The 17,389-nt window shown below is 54.1% G+C and overlaps 1 protein-coding gene across 3 annotated transcripts in view; it reads right to left on the reverse strand.

The window, feature by feature from the left end:
* The window catches only part of DLG3 (discs large MAGUK scaffold protein 3), a gene marked incomplete at its 5' end in the record, with an annotated part of 64,713 nt that extends 47,940 nt beyond the window's left edge, over positions 1-16,773 (reverse strand). Inside the window, 11 exons of one of the 3 annotated variants that reach the window (XM_081221328.1) lie at positions 526-628; positions 1,040-1,196; positions 2,860-3,019; positions 3,659-3,803; positions 4,152-4,288; positions 4,585-4,754; positions 4,965-5,089; positions 5,510-5,560; positions 12,135-14,160; positions 15,390-15,472; positions 16,545-16,773. In XM_081221328.1, coding sequence (XP_081077454.1) covers positions 526-628; positions 1,040-1,196; positions 2,860-3,019; positions 3,659-3,803; positions 4,152-4,288; positions 4,585-4,754; positions 4,965-5,089; positions 5,510-5,560; positions 12,135-12,194 — 1,108 coding nt within the window. Of the gene's footprint in view, positions 1-525; positions 629-1,039; positions 1,197-2,859; positions 3,020-3,658; positions 3,804-4,151; positions 4,289-4,584; positions 4,755-4,964; positions 5,090-5,509; positions 5,561-5,825; positions 5,880-8,909; positions 9,267-12,134; positions 14,161-15,389; positions 15,473-16,544 lie in introns of those variants that run through there. The other 2 variants (XM_081221329.1, XM_081221331.1) reach the window with 2 other exon arrangements.
* Positions 16,774-17,389: the final 616 nt, after the last annotated feature.

Here is a 17,389-nt window from a genome sequence, read left to right on the forward strand (position 1 = left end):
GCCTAGCATCACCTTTTCTGCGCGTTTATGGCTGTTTCACGGTCACCCTGATGAGGGGAGAAGTGGGGGTCATAGAGGTTTGGCCCAAGCACTCTTAAGAGGTGGGTACTCTTCTCCCTCAAGTCCTTCTAACCGAGGACTACCCTCCTGTTCCAGGGAACACAGTTATGTTCTTCGCCTCTTGAGCCCTCCGCCTCCGCCTCCGCCTCCGCCTCTGCCTCCCTCCCCCTCCCCTTTTTCCAGTCGCCCCAATCTCTGCGCTTCCTCCCGTAAACTGCTGCCCACTACTGGCCTTCAGCTGCATTGCAGTCCTATTCACCAGGCTCTGAGCACAGCCTTGATTGATGCTCCCAAGCTGTCCAAACCTACCCCAGTCCAGAAGGAAAACGAGAGAGGAAGAGGTTACTGTACCAGTGTAAGAAAGGACCTACTCAAGTGGCTTTGTTACCTATGATGGCAAAAAGCCAGCAGTTAGTAATAAGTCTAATCTCCCCAAATCATCTTGTTCCACCTTCCTTCTCCTACCTTCAGGTCTGTACTGGGCCACAATAGTGACTGACTGGCCAGCCCGTTTCAGAGCAGCTGCAGCCTGCTCATGAGTTGCATTCCTCAGGTTCACGCCATTCACCTGTCCAAAGAGAGGAGTTATGAGCCACCCCAAAAGCAAGAAAGGAGCCCCCTGTTGTAGCAATTAGGAGAGGGAGATGGGTAGCCCATCTCTAAGCCTACTTGGATGCCTTTCTCAATATCCCATCCTTGCCCCTAGGATGAGACCTAAAGGATATATCTCTAGCATAATAATATCTTTGTGGGGGTCAAATGCCAGCCAGGGTTAAGATCCAAGAGATACTCACTTTCTCCTTAAGTATAAGTCTGGTTCCCTGTCCCTCACTAAGGACATCTATAAAGAGAATATGTTTTCTCCAGCTCTTAGCCTTCCCCCACTTCAAGAAGCATTCCTTGGAGACAGCCAGGTCTTCCCTCCTCCCTTTCAGACTGGCATAGCTCCCATCCTCCCACCTTGCCTTTGTCTCCTCACCGATAAGATCCGGTCTCCTCTGCGCAGCTCCCCACTCAGGTCAGCTGGGCCTCCTGCCAGGATGAAGGAGACGAAAATGCCTTCTCCATCCTCTCCTCCCACGATGTTGAAGCCCAGGCCTGTGGAGCCCTTGTGCAGGATGATCTTGCGGGGCTCTCTGGTGGGAAAGGAGTGGAAGGGTCAGGACAAAGTAGGTATAAACTGTTGTCCCTGTGAGGGCCAGCCTGGAACAAGGCCCATATATATGGCTGTAGAAGGACTTAGGTTCCTAGGTATGATACTCTGTTGCTCCCTTTCTCTCCTGAAACCTGCTTGGCTGCTGTTTGCTGCCAGGTGCCAAGTTTCAGTTGTTCTTCCTCCCTTCTTCCTGAGGGCTTGGAGTCAACTTCCCAGTGGACAGTCCCCGACTCTCTCTGGTCAACAAACCCCTACCCTGGGCTCTAGAGACCATGTCTCAGAGCCCACTCACTGGTCCTCTTCTTCCCCAGATTCTCCCATCCTACCAACTGGTGTGATTTGAACCCTGGGCCACAAGAAGGGGAATCAGTTAGGGGCTGTGGGATGGCCCTGGTGTTGATTGCACTCACCACCCACAAACTGTGCATACTTACTTTATACATGCTTCTCCACAGTCTCAAAAATCCACCGACCAACTATGACCCCTCCTACTTTCCCCAACAACAGATCTGGTCAACAGCTAGCACTATGTACCCTTGCTGGGTGATGTGTGAGATAGAGATAAAGAAATCCCAGGTCCCCAGAAGAAGCTTAGGAGACTAACTGAAGAGAGGAGACAAACACATGAAAACTCCGACTCCAACTAACCATGTCTAAGGAATCCCTCTGTAAATGGTCAGTGTCATCAAGTGAGAGCAGCTGCGGCTCCTGTATATCCATACAACCTGACTCAGCACACTTGCCCAGCCCACTGCCTTCACTTTAAGCATCTTTCATCCGAGAAGCCCCAGGTCCGAGGCTCTACCTTTCTTGCTCCCCGTCTCAGGTGCGAGGCTCCTTCCCTGAGACCCGGATGCTCTTGCTAAAGCCCTCCTCTCCTCCTACCTGGCATCCCCTCCAGGCCGCAGGGAGCGGAGCGGCCAGGCCCACCTCTGCGAAGCCCTCCTCCGCGAAGCCCTCCTCCAGGCCGAGGCCGAAGCTGAGCCCAAGCCCAGGGGCAAGCCGGAGCCTGAGAACTTGCGTGCCCTCTCCATGGCTCCTCCAGCTCTCCCCCCTCCAAGTCCGTCCGCCTACCCTTCCGGCTCTACTGCAGCCAGCCCAGCAGCCTCCCAGGCCCCACCCTGCAGCAAACCTGTCCCCCGGAACCCCTGCCGGCCCAACCAGTTCCGCGGCGGCGGCAGCAGCCGCCAGAGTGGGGCGGGGCCGTTCCCTGCGTGCGAGGCCACCTGGCCCGCCAGCCTCCCAGCATCCCGGACCAACCCCACCGGCTGAACTGCTCTCTTCTCTAACGTGGAATGGTTGCAGCAGAGGGGGCTGCAACTGTCTCGGGGCAGGAAATCCCGCAGCCTCCACCTCCTCAGCCCCCTAAACACTCCCTCCTACCCTTTCTCTGCACTTTCGAACGGGGGCCACGCACTTGGCACTCCCCCTGATGGTAGAACTTGTCCCTGCAGCCACCTCTGTCTCTCCTTAGGGCCCCAAGGGCCTGAGAGGGGGCCTCAGACCCCAAAGACAGGAGCGATGAGGGCTTTATCCTCTTCTTTGCCATACTACGAGGGGGCCTGTGGCCAGCCAGAAGCGATTCCTCTCCGCCCCATCCCTAGGTAGGATGCGGAGGGGCGGGGCGGGGGAGGGGGTCTTACCTGGTGAAGTCCTCCTCAGCCAGCATGTGCCTGGGGATAGGAGAGTAGCGGGCGGGGGGAACCTGAGGAGGAGCAGGGTAGCTGACCTTGCTCTCCACAGCCCCGAGATAACCCAGGCTGGAGTTATGGCTTATGTGGTTGTCAGCCAAGGCAGTAAAAGCTGGAATCGAGAAAGGGAGAGAAAAGTTCCGAGACCACTCCCCAGTGGTACCCTACTCCACCCGCCACCAAGGGCTGACCACCCCACCCCCACCTCAGATGTAAAGAGACCAGACCGAGGGATGCAGATTCCTCAGGCATCTCCTCCCCACTCCACCCCCTAGGGTTCCTCCTCCACAGTCCCTTTCTGAATCCTGAGCTCACTCCTGTGAGTCTTAGAAAGAGCTAAAGTCAAGGCAATCTACAAAGAAAGGGATGACTAGAGGTGTGACTAATAATAATCCCTCACATCTCTACAGCCTGATACAGTTTTCCAAGGGTTTTCTCGTCCGTGATCTCATTTGATCCTTGCAGCAGTCCTATGAGGAGGGCAGCACATATATCATTAGCTCCTTTTTGCCAAAGAGGAAACTAAAGACAGGTGAAAGGGACTTGTCCAAAGACACCCAGGTACAAGGGACAGGGCTGGGATTTGGACTCAGCTTTCCTGAGCACCAGTCTTATTCTCTCTCTCTCTCTCTCTCTCTCTCTCTCTCTCTCTCTCTCCTTCTCTCTCTCTTAACAAGGAGCATAAACTTCTTCCCCTCCAGAAACCAGGGGGCAGGGCTTCAGGACAGGGACAGGGCAGACTGGTACGTACTGCTGGCGTAGTCGGGGGGTGCATACATGTCGTTGAGGTGGAGGCTGCCTGGCTTGGCCACCTTCAGATAGACCATGTCAGATGTGTTCTTCAGCGAGGCCACAGCTTCCTCATGCCTCACATCCTGCAGATTGGTGTTGTTCACCTAGGAGAGGAGAGGCCTTAGGGCTAGCACCGGGGAGAAGAAGGGAGGGCCTCCCCAGGGAACACTGAGGGGTGCCCTTTCAGTGAAATTCAACAGTGCTCTATCTAACAGAGGTCCAAATACAGTGCTGTGAGGGGCAGAGAAGCAGGGGGTAGGGGGGGACAGGTGAGGGAGTTCCAGCCACGAAGAGGACTAGGGCCTTGCTATCTGGGGACACACAACTCAGATGATGCTCTTGAAACTTCCCGTGATGCCTAGTCCCTGAGTGAGGTTCAGGTGGAGGGAGAGGCTACTAGAGCTCCACCTCCCCACCCCGCCATTTGGGCATCCCCGGGAAGGCTGTCTCACCGCCAGCAGCCGATCCCCGATCTGTAGGCGTCCATCCTTCTGAGCAGCACCCCCCTCAATGATCTTGGTGATGTAGATGCTGTTGTCTCCCGGGATGTGCTGGTTGCCAATCCCCCCAGCAATGCTGAAACCCAGGCCTGGGCGGGAGCCAGCAGGGAGTGGGAGAGGGACACAAGGAGAAGTTAGAGCACGCAGTCAATCCCAACCCCAATCCCCCACACCCAGCCAAGCCACCAGCCCCATAGGCGCTCCCCCCAGGGATCCCAAACACCAGGCTGCCATCCCGAGGTCAGTACAGGTGAGATGTGAGATCAAGAAAGAAGGCTGTGAGCTGCACCAGGGAGTCAGGAAGGAAGTGAGGGTATTCCCTTCCAATTCCTACAGGGCCAACCAGGGGCCTCTGGCCAGAGCACGAGAACCCAGAGGGCCGCACCTTTGGGCCCTTTGAGCAGGTTGACCTCCATGATGGTCTCTGGTGGGGGCTGTCGCCTCCGTACCACCAACCGCACCACGGGGCCGGCCTCCTTCAGCGCCTCCACCGCCCGGCTGTGCACCACCTCTGACACATCCACCTCATTCACCCGCAGCACACAGTCATTCACCCTGTGGGGGAAGCCCAAGAGGCATGACACCCTGCCACCGCCCCTCCACCCCCTCTCCCGCCTCCTCCTCTTCCTCTCCCCTCCCCTCCCCCTCCCTCCTCACCCCTCCCCATCTCAGATCTAATGCAAGGGTCATCCTGCCAGGCGGCCCTCCTCCCCTCACCTCCATCCTGCCCCTGCCGTCCCCAGCCCTGCTTCCAGGCCACCTCACCCCAGCCTCCCGTCCATGGCAGCTGCTCCACCAGGGATAATCTTGGTAATAAAGATGCCAGGGTCATCGGGGACATGGGGGTTGTCGATGCCACCAGCAATGCTGAAGCCCAGGCCAGAATTGCCCTGCAGAAGGAAGTGGAGGGGCACAGTTTGCTCATGCAGAAGGCATGGGGGAGGGTTTCCGGGGCCCCATCTACCCCTGCCCCCAAAGAGCAGCTTCTCCAGGCCTCAGAAGGGGCCACGGCAGGCTGGGGCACATTCGTCACGAATCTGGCAGATTCCCATCCTGTGCTGACCATTCTGGCGTGGAGGCCTCAGCGAAGCCATCCCCTCCCCAATTCCCCAGGCCTCAGCGAGCAAGGTCAATTAATATTTGTTAGTCAGTTGATTGACTGATGCAGTGATGCAGCCTCTGAGGGCCGCCGTTTCCCCATTCTCTCAATGCAGGTCCCCCACGAGTCTTGACACCAAGGTTCAGGGCCCTCCCCTCTCCCCGTTCTAACCCTGCCCTCCCATTTCATCCTGCCCCACCTCCAGACTCACCCGCTCAAGGACTATCTCCTCATACTTGAACATGCCATCACTGCCATTCACCTAGGGGAAGACACAGGCAGGGTCCTAAGTGCCTCCTGCGCCGTTCCCCGCCCCCCGCCCCCTGGTCAACCTGCTTGTCCCCCAACTCCCCAGGGAGTAGTAGGAGAGCCCAAATTCACCCTGAGACATCTGTTGGCCACAGATGGGACAGGCTGACCCTGAGGAGGCCCCCCTCCCCTTGCTTCCAGCCATATCAGGCCCAACCCAGCTGCTCATTTAGCCCAGATCAATTGTCTGGGACCGAGCCAGCCAGTGGTGCACTGACCAAGAGGCTGGGCTCCAGGGCCTTGGGGTTCACTAGGAGGGGTGCAGGGCTGGTCTGAGGGGGGTGGCAGAAATGGAACATGGCAGGCAAACCATGCCACGCTCAGCATCCGTGGGGGCACCCAGTGGCCTGGACAGGGACCTGCACCCCTTCTGAACAACAGCTCTCCCTGACTTGGGATCACAGACTCCCACCATGTCAGAGCAGGAAGGTCAGCAGACACCATCTTGTTCAACCTCTCCCATGTGACAGATAGTGACACCGAGGCCCAGAGAGGACACAGGTTGTGCCTAAGGGCACACTGGGAGTTAGTGGCAGAGCAGGGGCTAGAACCTGGATCTCCGCATGCTCTTTTGAGTAAAGCAAGCCGCCAAGGCCATTGATGTTCTGGCCACTCATCACCTTGCCCAGCAAAGCTCATGGGAAAAAGAAAAGTTACCCCCTTCAGAGTACCTCATGAACCCTCATTCTATCTCCTGTGTCCCCAGGAACCCAATTCCTCAAATGGGCAGAAGTCAATCCATTTTCTATCAAGGGGCTTTTGATCCCAAACCCTTTGTGTTTCCCAGCAGAGAGGGATCTGCTCGGGAGTCAGAGGCAAAGCCAGGGGTGGGACAGGAGCAGAATGGACAAGATGCCCCATGAGGAAGAAGCTGATGACCCACGGACTGATTGGCAGCAGAGTCCACAGCCTTCAACATGCAATAGCCACAGGAGGAGAAGCAAGGGAAAGGGATGGAAACACAGGGTTGGTCTGACCAACCCACAGAGATGGCCTCTCAGACAGGACTTACTTGTGGCCACTGTCAAGTGAAAATGTGGTTCTGGACAGACAAGTAGCACCTGCTCCCTGGCTTTCACTCTTATCCCCAAGAATGGAGGAGCCCTCTTGCCTCTCTCCCCAGATAGCCTGGTGCCCCTCCCCCATCCTTCTCTGGCTGTGTTGCCCCTTTCCTGACCCCTGGTCTCCTCATCTGAAGAGGGAAGCTGCAAACCCAGGGTGAGGGCTCCTCTGCATGCCCTGCTCTGCTTCCCCTCCCACCTACACCCCACACAGCTTTGGCTTCGAAAAGCAGAGAGGAGGAGAGGAAGAGAGCGCTGGCTAGTCATGCCTCCACCTTTTCTGAGCCTGGCCCCAGGGCTTTTCGCCCTGCAGCCCTAGGAGTTGGTGGCAGGATTCTCGCTGCAGCCCTACTCCTGTCCGTGATCCCAGGAGGAAGAACCGATGGCTCTTAAGAGCCCTCAAACCAACACCACTGCCTGAAGTACCATGCAACAGACACATAGGCAAAAGGATTTCCATGTAGCTCTTGTATGCATCTGGTACACCATGTGTGCCCACATGTGATAGCCATGCTTCAAGTCCAGCTCTGGTGAGACCCAGCAGCTCCCAGCTTCCACTGGTCCACCCTCCAGCCTCCCACCACCCCCCTCAGGGAAACTGCTCCCAGGGCCAGGAGCCAGCCAGGGATCAGCCCTGGCAAAGAAACCTTGACCAACTGGCCCAGCCTTGGGACTGGCACCTATCTACCAGTTGAGCAGGACAAGCACAAGAGAGTGCTTACAAGGGTAGGGCCCCAGGATGGAGGGGAATCCGCTGGAGAGGGCAAGGGGCCAAGGCAAGGGACACAGGAAACAGTCAGTGTGGACAGACAGAAGGCCTGAACCGAGGACTCCTCTCCCCAGGAAGTCCCCAACCTTTGCTTCTGAGTGAGAGCACATCTGATCCCCAGAGGGGGACGGAGGTGGCCAGAACGGTCACCAGCTTGGGGCAGCCAGCACCTGCCCTCCACAACAAAGCCTCCTCCTCCCCTCTCCCTACCCTGGGGGCTGCAGAGCCGAATAACCAGACAGGCCCTCCGCCATGCATGCCAGGGACCTGGCTCTGCCGGCCCAGCCTCCATTTTGCTGCTTCTCCCACAGATGCTCCTTCCATTTTCTAAGCTGGCAGTTTATTTAGGCTGGGAGTGGAAGCCGGAGTTGTGCCCAGCACCCAGGGGTTCCCAAGCTGTGCCAAGTCAGGACTGGGGGGCCAAGTTCTCCCACATCTTGCGGTACCCAAGGGGAAGATGCCCCACCGGGGCCAGTCCCTGCACCAGAGCAGCTGCCCCTTGCCTGGCTCCAGGCATCATGCCTGTTCTGGAGCAAGGAAGCTGGCTTCAGTCCCCCCCTCGCCCCCTGAGTGCACATACACACTTCAGAGCTGCTTGGACAAAAGAGTCCATCCTTCTCAGCAGCCTCTCAGCCTTGCTTGGGACGTGTCTCTCGCCTCCTCCCCCTCCCCTCCCTTGCCTGTCAAGCGCCTCTCACCAGGGACACCACACACGCACGCGCACGCGCACACACACACACACACACACAGAGGCACACGCGTGCACACACTTGCAGCCACATGCTCACACACATATACATGTAGCCACACACACACAGGCAAACACAGCCAAACGTGCAGCCTCATCTACAGAGACACCTCCACATTCAGAGAGACATCCCCACATGTCCATGTGCACATTCACACACAAAGGGACTAGGACGGAGAGGGACTCATGGCATCAAGGGATGAAGCTCAGCAAGCTGGGCACATGGGCTCCTCGACATAGATTCACAGGAGCTCCACTGCCTTCCTCCACACACCTCAACACACACACACACACACACACACACACACACACACATGTCCCCCCTACACAGAGCACCATGCCCCCTCCTCCCCTCCTGTGGAGACACACACCGCACACAGCCCCCGCAGAACCTCCCGCCCCCTGCCAGACACAGAGACACTGCTAAACCCCCCCGCCCACGCTGAGGCGAACCCAATCCCCCCACACGGGAGAATGTGCCCCTCCGCCATGCCTTCGCCTCCTGACACACAGCTCCTCCCAATCCCCTCCAAATGGAGACCCCCAAACAGACACACTGGGAAGCACACGTTTCCAACCGCCTCTCTTGGCCCAGCTGCAATGCTAGGGCTCAGGGTCTGCGGGCTGGGAGCCCCGGGAACCCGTGCTGCACCCCAGGCCTCCAGGCGCCCACTCCTCAGCCCCCGTGGGTTGCCCCACCACCACCCCCTCTGCTGATCCATACCTGCTCGTACCAATCCCGGTTGGTACAGGTGCACTCGGGCCACCAGCTGGGGCCGCTGCCGTTGAGTTTGGGGGTGCTCTTGCCCGGCACTGGCTTAGGGGGCACTGGCCCCACATCCCGGCCGGTGGGGATGAGCTTGGCCTTGGTGCGGGGGGTGGGGGTGGCCCCCGCCTGCGAGGGCAGGGTCTGCGAGCTGTAGCCCCCGTAACCGGCGCTGGCTCCATTGCCCCCACCTGGCCCGTAGGGGTCGGGTACCTGCCAGTCCCCGTAGCCGGGAGGCTCGAGGCGCCGCAGGGCGGCCAGGCGGGTCACCTCGTAGCACTCGGGGCACTTACAGCAGTGCTGGTGCTTGTGCATGGCACTGCCCCCCGCGGCCCGGACCCCCCAGCCCACGCCGGTTTCCACACCGCCGCTGCCGCCGCCGCCGCTGCCGCCAGGCTCCCGGGCACACTCACACTGCTCGGACCAGGAAGGGGGGGGCACCCGTGGGGGCGCCCGGGCGGAGCGGGGCCTGGGGCCGGGCGGGCGTCCCGGGGCCTCTGCCCCCACGCTGCCCCGCACCCACGGCTCCCCCTCCAGCACTGGCGGCTCCGTGTCGCCCGTCGTGGCTCCTGGGCCGAGGCCCAGCGGCAAAGAAGAAGCGGGAGCCTGGGCAGAAGCTGGGTGCTGCGAGGACCGCTCCCGCACTGGTCCCCAGGATGGCTCTGAGTGGAGTCAAGAGCATCTCTCCCTGGCTCCCTTCTCAGTTGATTCCAGCCAATCAGCGTGCAGAGTCAGGCAGCGGCAGCGGCAGCGGCAGGAATGCTAAACAGAGGCTCCTTAAAGGAACAGAGGCAGTGGCGCCCCCAGGCTCAGCCCCAGCTCCCCAGATATCGGGGGTAGGGCCAACCCTAGGGCAGGGACAGGGGACTTGTGCCACGGGTGAGCTCAGCCCCCACTCTCGTGCCCCCTCATCTCCAATTTCAGCCTGTCCTCGGCCCACTCCACCCCACCCCACTACCAAGAGGGAGTTGCAGGGAGATGCTCAATGGGTCCCCGGGCTTGCTCTGAGCTGGGGCCACCAGAAGTAAAGACTTGAGGCGGCAGAACAGATCGAAGGGACGTTAGAGCAGGGCGAGGGAGGTGCTCTCTCCTAACGGGACCAAGGAAGAGGGCAGCTTAGGAGGCTACTCTCTTGTCAGGGCCTCTTCCTCAGGACTATTGTTCTCTCAACCTCTAGGCCCCGAAATGACTGCAACCTCACACTTGACCTGCTTCCATCACCAATGAGGGACTCAAGCCTAGCACAGAAGGAAAGGAAAGCTCTAAGCTTTTGTCCCTGGTGCACAGATTCCTGTCTCTTCAACTCCACTCCTGCATGGTTATGATGGCAGGAAGAGCTTCAGGATGCCAAGAGAGTAAAGAAAGTCCAGGGCAGAAGGAAAGGTAAGAAGAGATCTGAAGTGAAAGAAATCCGGGTGTCTGGAGAAGAAGTTGGGAATACTTATCCAAGGACATTTCCTTAGCCTCTCCTGGCTCAGTCTGTTGGCGGATGGAGGAAGGATGACATGCTGGGAAAACTCTTATCTTTCTGCTGTTCTTTTTGTCATTAGCTACCAATTATTGAGTCTTCACAAAGTCCTAAGTGCTTTACATGCAAACAAAACCCCTACCAAGGTGCTACTATTATTATCTGACTTTTACCGAGAAATTGAGGCTCAGAGATGTTAATACAGCTAGGTTACACAGGTGGAAGTGACAGAATCAGGATGCAGATCCTGGCCATTTGACTCCAGAGTCCACGCTCTGAACCACTCAAGTCCAACAGGTCTATTCTAAGTTCTCCTGCAGATCTCAGATCTCAGTTCAACGAACATTCATTGCACACCTACTCTGTGCAAGACCTTGACCTAGGCCCTAGGGCTACAGAAATTCATTCTTAAGTCAACAAGTATTCACTGAGCACCTGCTATGTGCCAGACACTGTTCTAGGATTTGAGGATATAGCAGCAAACAGAACAAAACACAGTAAATCCCCGCCCTTGGGGTGCTCACATTCTAGTGAAAGGGCACAGACAAAAAATAGCACAATAAATAAATGAAGTATATACTACGATATATGGTGATAAGTGCTATGGGAAAAAAGAAAAAGAGCAGAGAAAGCAGGATTGGGAGTACTAGGGAAGGACATGAGGTTGTGATCATTTTTCTTCAAGTTTTTTACCCCTGCATTTTAACATGAGAATTTTCAAACATACAGAAAAATTGAAGGAATTTTACAGGGAACAAACATCCAGGTGCCACCTAGATTCTCATTAACATTCTACTATACTTGCTTTATCACATGTATATCCTCCACATATCCTCTCCAACTTTTTTAAAAATGACAATTTGCAAACATACAGAAATGTTGAAAGAATAGTACAAGGGACACCTATATATCTTCCTCATAGAGCCAACAACTGGCAATGTCTTGTTACATTTGCTTTATCAATCTGTCTACAATTCCTTCTGAACCGTTCAAATGTACGTTACAGATTTCATTACACTCCTCCCCTAAATATTTCAGCATTCATCTTGTGGGAATAAAGACATTCTCCCACATAACCACAATATGATTATGACATCTAAGAAAATTAACAATAATTTCATATCATCTAATATCCAGTCTATATTCAAATTTCTCCAAACTTGCCTTTTATCTTTTTTAACATCGGAACCTAATCAAGGCTGTCACATTGCATTCGTGTCTTTAGCTACTAGAACAGCCCCAATCTTAAAAGAAAAACTTTTTATTTTGAGATAATTATAGATTTACAAGGAAGTTGCAGATAGCACAGAGAGAGCCCGTGTACCCTTCACCCAGTTTTCCTCAATGATTGCATCTTACATAATTATAGTACAATATCAAAACCAGGAAATTGACATTGGTACAGTGTGTGTATAGTTCTATACCATTTTACCACATGCGGAGATTTCTGTAACAACCACTGCAATCAAAATACAAAACTATTTCATCACCACAAAGACCTACTGGTGTCGTCATTTTAAAAGGCTGAGGAAAGTGTAAAAAAATTACCTCCCTTTAGGTCTCTTTACCATGTCTTATTTATAGTATGGTTGTCTTAAATATTTCCTCTACATATACTGAGCTTCACATCAGATGATGTTTTACTGATTGCTTCAACCATCAAACATTATTTAGAGAACTCAAGAGAAGAAGGAAAGTCTGTTGTACGTACTTACGTTTTTACTCATTCTATTCTTTCTTCCTTCCCGATGTTCCAAGATTTCTTCTTTTATCATTTCCTTTCTGTTTTGAGAACTGCCTTTAACCGCCCTTTTAGGGTGGGTCTGCTGGTGTCATGGTCTCGTAGCTTTCCTTTTTCTGAGGATATCTTGATTTCTCCCTCATTTCTGAAGGATACTTTCACTAGATATAGCATCCAGGCTTGGCAGTTCTTTTAACACTTGAAATATGTTGTTGCCACTTCCTTCTGGCCACCACGGTTTCTGGTGAGAAATCGCTGATACTTGAATTGTTTTTCCCCCGTTGGTAAAGTGGTGTTTCTCTCTTACTGCTTTCAAGATTGTCTCTTTGTCTCGTTTTTAAAAGTTTGATTATAACGTGTCTTGGCATGGATTTGACTTTATCCTGTGTTGGGGGTTCGTTCAGCTTCTTGAATCTGTAGGTTTATGTCTTTTGCCAGATTTGGGGGATTTTCAGCCATCATTTCTTGAGGACATTTTCGCCCCCACCCTTTCTCTTCTCCTTCTGGGACTCCGATGACATGAATGTTAGGTATTTTGTTATAGTCCCACATGTCTCTGAGGCTCTGTTCATGTTTTTGTTTTTAGTCAAGTCATCTAGTCAAGTCTGTCCTTTCCTCCTTCTTTTAGCATCTTCCTATGTTTGTTTTATATATCACATACAGAGTTTTAGCTGTCCTTAGTGGGAGAAATAGGGAGAAGCAGGTCTACTCCACTTGGGTCCAGAACTAGAAGTCTCCCATCTTTATTTTTGTTTTAATTAATGACATCGGCTTTTTGAAAAGTACAACTCAGTTGTTTTGTAGAATATCCTACTTCTGGATTTGTCTGTTGTTGTTTTTTTTTCCCCTCGTGGTGTCATTTATCTTGTTCCTCTATACCTTGTATTTACTGTAAACTGGAAATTAGAATAGAGGCAATCTTAAACAGGCTGGTCAAGGTAGGCCTCACTGAGAAAGTGACATTTGAACAAAGACTTGAGGGAGGTGAGGAAGGGAGCCATGCAGAAGAGTATACCTAGCAAGGGAAGAGCCAGTGCAAAGGTCATGGGTAAGAAGTGCATCTGGCTTGTTCAAGAAACAGCAAGGAGGACCAAGTAGCTGGAGCAGAGTGAGAGGGAGAATGTACTAGGAGATACAATCAGAGATTTAGTAGGAGACCAGATTGTATAGGGCCTGTAGGCCATTGAAGGATTTTGGCTTTACTCTGAGAGAGATGGGGAGCCATTGGAAAGTTTTTGTGCTGAGAACTGACATGATCTGACTTGCGTTTAGCAGGATCACTCTGGCTTCCGTGTGGAGAATAGGCCACAGGGGACAAGGGTGAAGCAGTGAGACCAGTCAGGAGGCTACTGAGGTGATGCCAGAGAGACGTGAGTGATGGTGGTTTGGACCAGGGTGGTAGCACTGGAGGTGATAAGTGATTGGACTCTGGATGTATTTCGAAGAGAGAGTCAACAGGATTTGCTGACAGATTGAATATGAGGTGTGGTTCCAAGGTTTTTTGGCCACAGCAACTGGAAAGGTGAAACTGCCATCGACTGAGATGAGGACCGCTTTAGGGGAGGGGTCATTTGGGCGAAAAAGATCAGGTGTCCAGATTTGGACATGTTGAGTTTGAGATGTCTATCAGACATCCAAGTGGCAATGAATAGTAAACAGACCCTGTCGCCAAGGTGCTCAAAGTTAGAGAAATGGACATATAAGAAGCATTTCATCACAGTAACTGTGAAAAGTGCTATTTCAGAGGGGGATACAAAAAAGTAAGTTATCAACTCTACTTGTGGGTGGCGAGGGGCTTACGAAAAGTTTCATAAGAGATGACACTTTGAGCTTGCTTCTGAAGGGTGACTAGGTGTTCATTAGGTAGAGAAAAGAGAGGAGTGTCTTGTTTCCTGTATTCTTAGACCCTGGCACACAGTGGTTGCTCAGTCACACCCAACCCAGTCACTAGTTGTGTGACCTTGGCCATTACTTTACTTGTTGAGCTTCAGTTTCTTTACCTGTGAAATGGAAATAATCATAGGGTTTTTGTGAGGATTAAATGTAAAACATTTAGCACATTACCTTGTAACAGTGGATTAAGGTTAATTATTATTGTTGAATGAACAAATGAATGAATATCTTCCTTCATGACCAAGTCTAGGCTAGGCTGGTAACTCAGGACCTTAAAGTCTTTTATATGCTCAGCAGTTTGCCAATACAATAGAGTGTTAGACTCTTTTCCTACATCCTAAAACTAGCTCAGGAAAAACAAAAAACAGAAAACACCCTATAGTCTGAGCCTCTGAACTGCTCTGATTGAGGAATAAACATTGCTAAGCCTGGAGTGAATGGAGAGGTTCAAACTGCCTTCCCCACACCCCGTCCCCATTGACTGCTCTCTCCTCTCTCCTCTCTCCTCTCTCTCGCGCTCTCTCTCTCTCTCTCTCTCTCACACACATACACACACACACACACACGCACACGCACACGCACACACACACATTTTCATTTTTGATGAATGAGTTACATCCCTTTACACTCATAGTGAGCGTCTCCCCACTCTACAGGCTCTCTGATGCTGACTGGACTTGGTTGGCAAGTCAGCAACCTTGAGATGCTTTGACACTTGGAATCCCCTCCCAACTGCTAGAGTTCCAGCCCGAGGCCCCAGGGAGACAGGCGCCCCCTACAGGTCGAAAACAGCCCACGCCCCTGCAGGCGGTTGTGGTTGCTAGGCAACCGGGAGGCCCGCATGGAGCCTGAAGCCACAGAGGAGCCTGAGAAGGGATTTGGGAGAAGAGGAACTGTTTCTCGCTCCTATCCACCGTTTCTCCAGCACCCTCCCTCAGCAAACTGGTGGGGTTAGGGCAGTGCGGCCCGCTGCTGTCTGATAATCTGGGCTCATTCTTGAAAGTACAGTTTCACTGGGTGACCCCAGTCTTTTTGTGTGGAGAAATAATCACCCTTGCCCCAAAGCCCTCGGGTTTCACCTGGGAGCCAGAGATTGGGATTGCTGAAAGCAGGAAGTTTCTGGTTTGCGAGTAAGGGGCATTGCTGTGGGTGTGCATCCTTGGTGGATGGGAATTCTAGCACATTGGGCGTGGGTAGGAATAATTTTGGTGATTAGTCTACTGAGGTATCAAGATTTCCCCACCATTCCCAAGGTATGGATTAGGGAACTCCTACTTTCGCCCATTAAAATAAAAAGGCCCCATAGGAACGACAATATATAAAGGATCATTCATACCTTGGTGGAGACAAGTTTCTCAGTGGCTTTCCTGAATTAGATTTCTCTATGGAGTAGGGAGAGATCCTGAGGTCTGTTGACCCCTGTGAGTAGGGACAGAGCCCAACAAGAGGGAAAGAAACAAAAAGAAGAATGGCAGGGTGGTAACACAGAATTCGGCAGCTTCCTAGTGCTGTCTGGTTTGGGGCTAGCAAATCCTGTCAGCTCTGTGCCCTCTCTGTTAGGACCATGCTGAAGTATTCCGTCCTTATGAGGGCCTTTGGGGACCAGAAATCCACAGCTTTTCCTCCTAGTAACCTAGCATTCTGGCCCAGGAGTAGGTCCAAGCAGGCCGAAGCCGTGGGCACAATAATCCCTCCACTTGGGGGACTCATCTCTTCACTCTCAGTACAGCAGGAGCTTCATTGTGGCAGAGGCCCAAACCATGGCAAACTTAGGGGAGGGCTGTGCCCAGAGTCTCGTCGTGGGCTTTCCCTCGAGAGTTCCAAGGTAGAGATACCAGGCTGAGGTACAGGCAGCCAGAGAGGTCCTGGTCCAGCCACTGCCCCAGTCCACATCTCCACAGCCGCACGATGGCAGGGGAAGGCTCCTTGCTCCCTGTGCTTCTAAACTGAACTGGGTCGGGGCTGTGCCTTAGCTCTATTAATAGCCCCCTAGCCCAGCCTGCTAGCCCCAAACCCGGATGCCAGAAGCTGTGAGTCAGCAGCTAAAAATAACGAGAGCAACTGCACCCAAACCCCAATGAGCAGCGCCCCTTGGTCCTCCACCCTCAAGTTTTAGTCAATCTCAGCCTCCAGTCCAGGACCTTATAAAGGTTAAGTGCGCCATAGCTGTCCAGTCCTCCTGGGAAGAGAGGAAGGATGGACGGTGGCAGGCTCAGGGCTGAGTGCTCAAGGCTAGGGGCTAGGGGCAAGGGCTTGGGGCATTCCGGCCGAGAGTCTAGACTCTGAGGCTAGAGGACTGCAGCTGACAGCCTGGGAGCTGAGAGGTGGAGGCTGCGGGGGCTGGAGACCCTGGATGTGGTCAGGGTCAGTTCGGAATGGGAGGCGAGGAAGAGGCTGCGGGGCTGCGAGGCTGGGCGACTGGGAGGGGACAGAAAAGTAGGGATGGGGGTGGGGGGGAGGTCCATGCTGAGAGGTGAGAGCCCGGCAGTACCTGGGCGCCCCAGAGCTGAGGCCGGCAGTCGGTCTGAGGGGCGGGATCGGGAACAGGGAAAACTACGGAAATGCAGCTTGAAAAGGTAGTGTGTGCAAGAGGCGGTCCAAGGCGGCGTGGACCCCCGAGAAGACTGGGACCAGGCAGCAGCCGCGACGTGGGCTCCCGGCGCTCCTCCCACCTCCCAGCCCGTCGCACGCCGATGCCACCGCCCACCGCGCCTGCTGCAGGCCAGGTATGTTGGCGTGGACGGCGGCCTGTGTGTGTATGTGCATGTGTGTGCATGGCGAGGGCGGGGTGGCGAGAAGGGAAGGGGCGGGGTCTGGGAGGAGGAGGGGGCGGGAACACAAATTCAAATTCGCTTCGGTCCATCCCGAGACCGGAAGTGGCCGTGGGGCATCCTGGGAGTTGTAGTTCCCGGGGCTGCCCTGCAACCGAGGAGGGTCTTGTCCCTAGGTGCCAGTGCCGCCCCCGGGTCCCAGGCTGGCGAGAGAGGAGGAATTGAGAACCGAACCTCCTGACCTCGTCAGACCCTTAGTTCGATTTCCCTTCGTGTGGAGACATGAACCGGGGTGAATGTGGGTGCGGTGAGGACTGAAGAGTCAGCCAGAGCCCCCTCCTGTCCTTGTGTTTGCCTTAGCCCCTCCCCCACTTCTACCAGACTCCTTATCCTAGGCCAGCTCCGCGCTGGTCATCTTAGCTGTTTATCCCAGGGACTCACGAGCAGCAAACATACCGGGGAACTTGCTCCTCGAGGGTAAGGTGGGCCCGGCAACCTGACCCTGCGCGCAGCCCAGAGAAGCGAAAACTTGTGGCAGGTCCCCAACGGGCACAAGAAACAGGTA

Source organism: Mesoplodon bidens, assembly GCF_964165515.1.
Source record: "Mesoplodon bidens genome assembly, chromosome: X".
NCBI lineage: Eukaryota > Metazoa > Chordata > Mammalia > Artiodactyla > Ziphiidae > Mesoplodon > Mesoplodon bidens.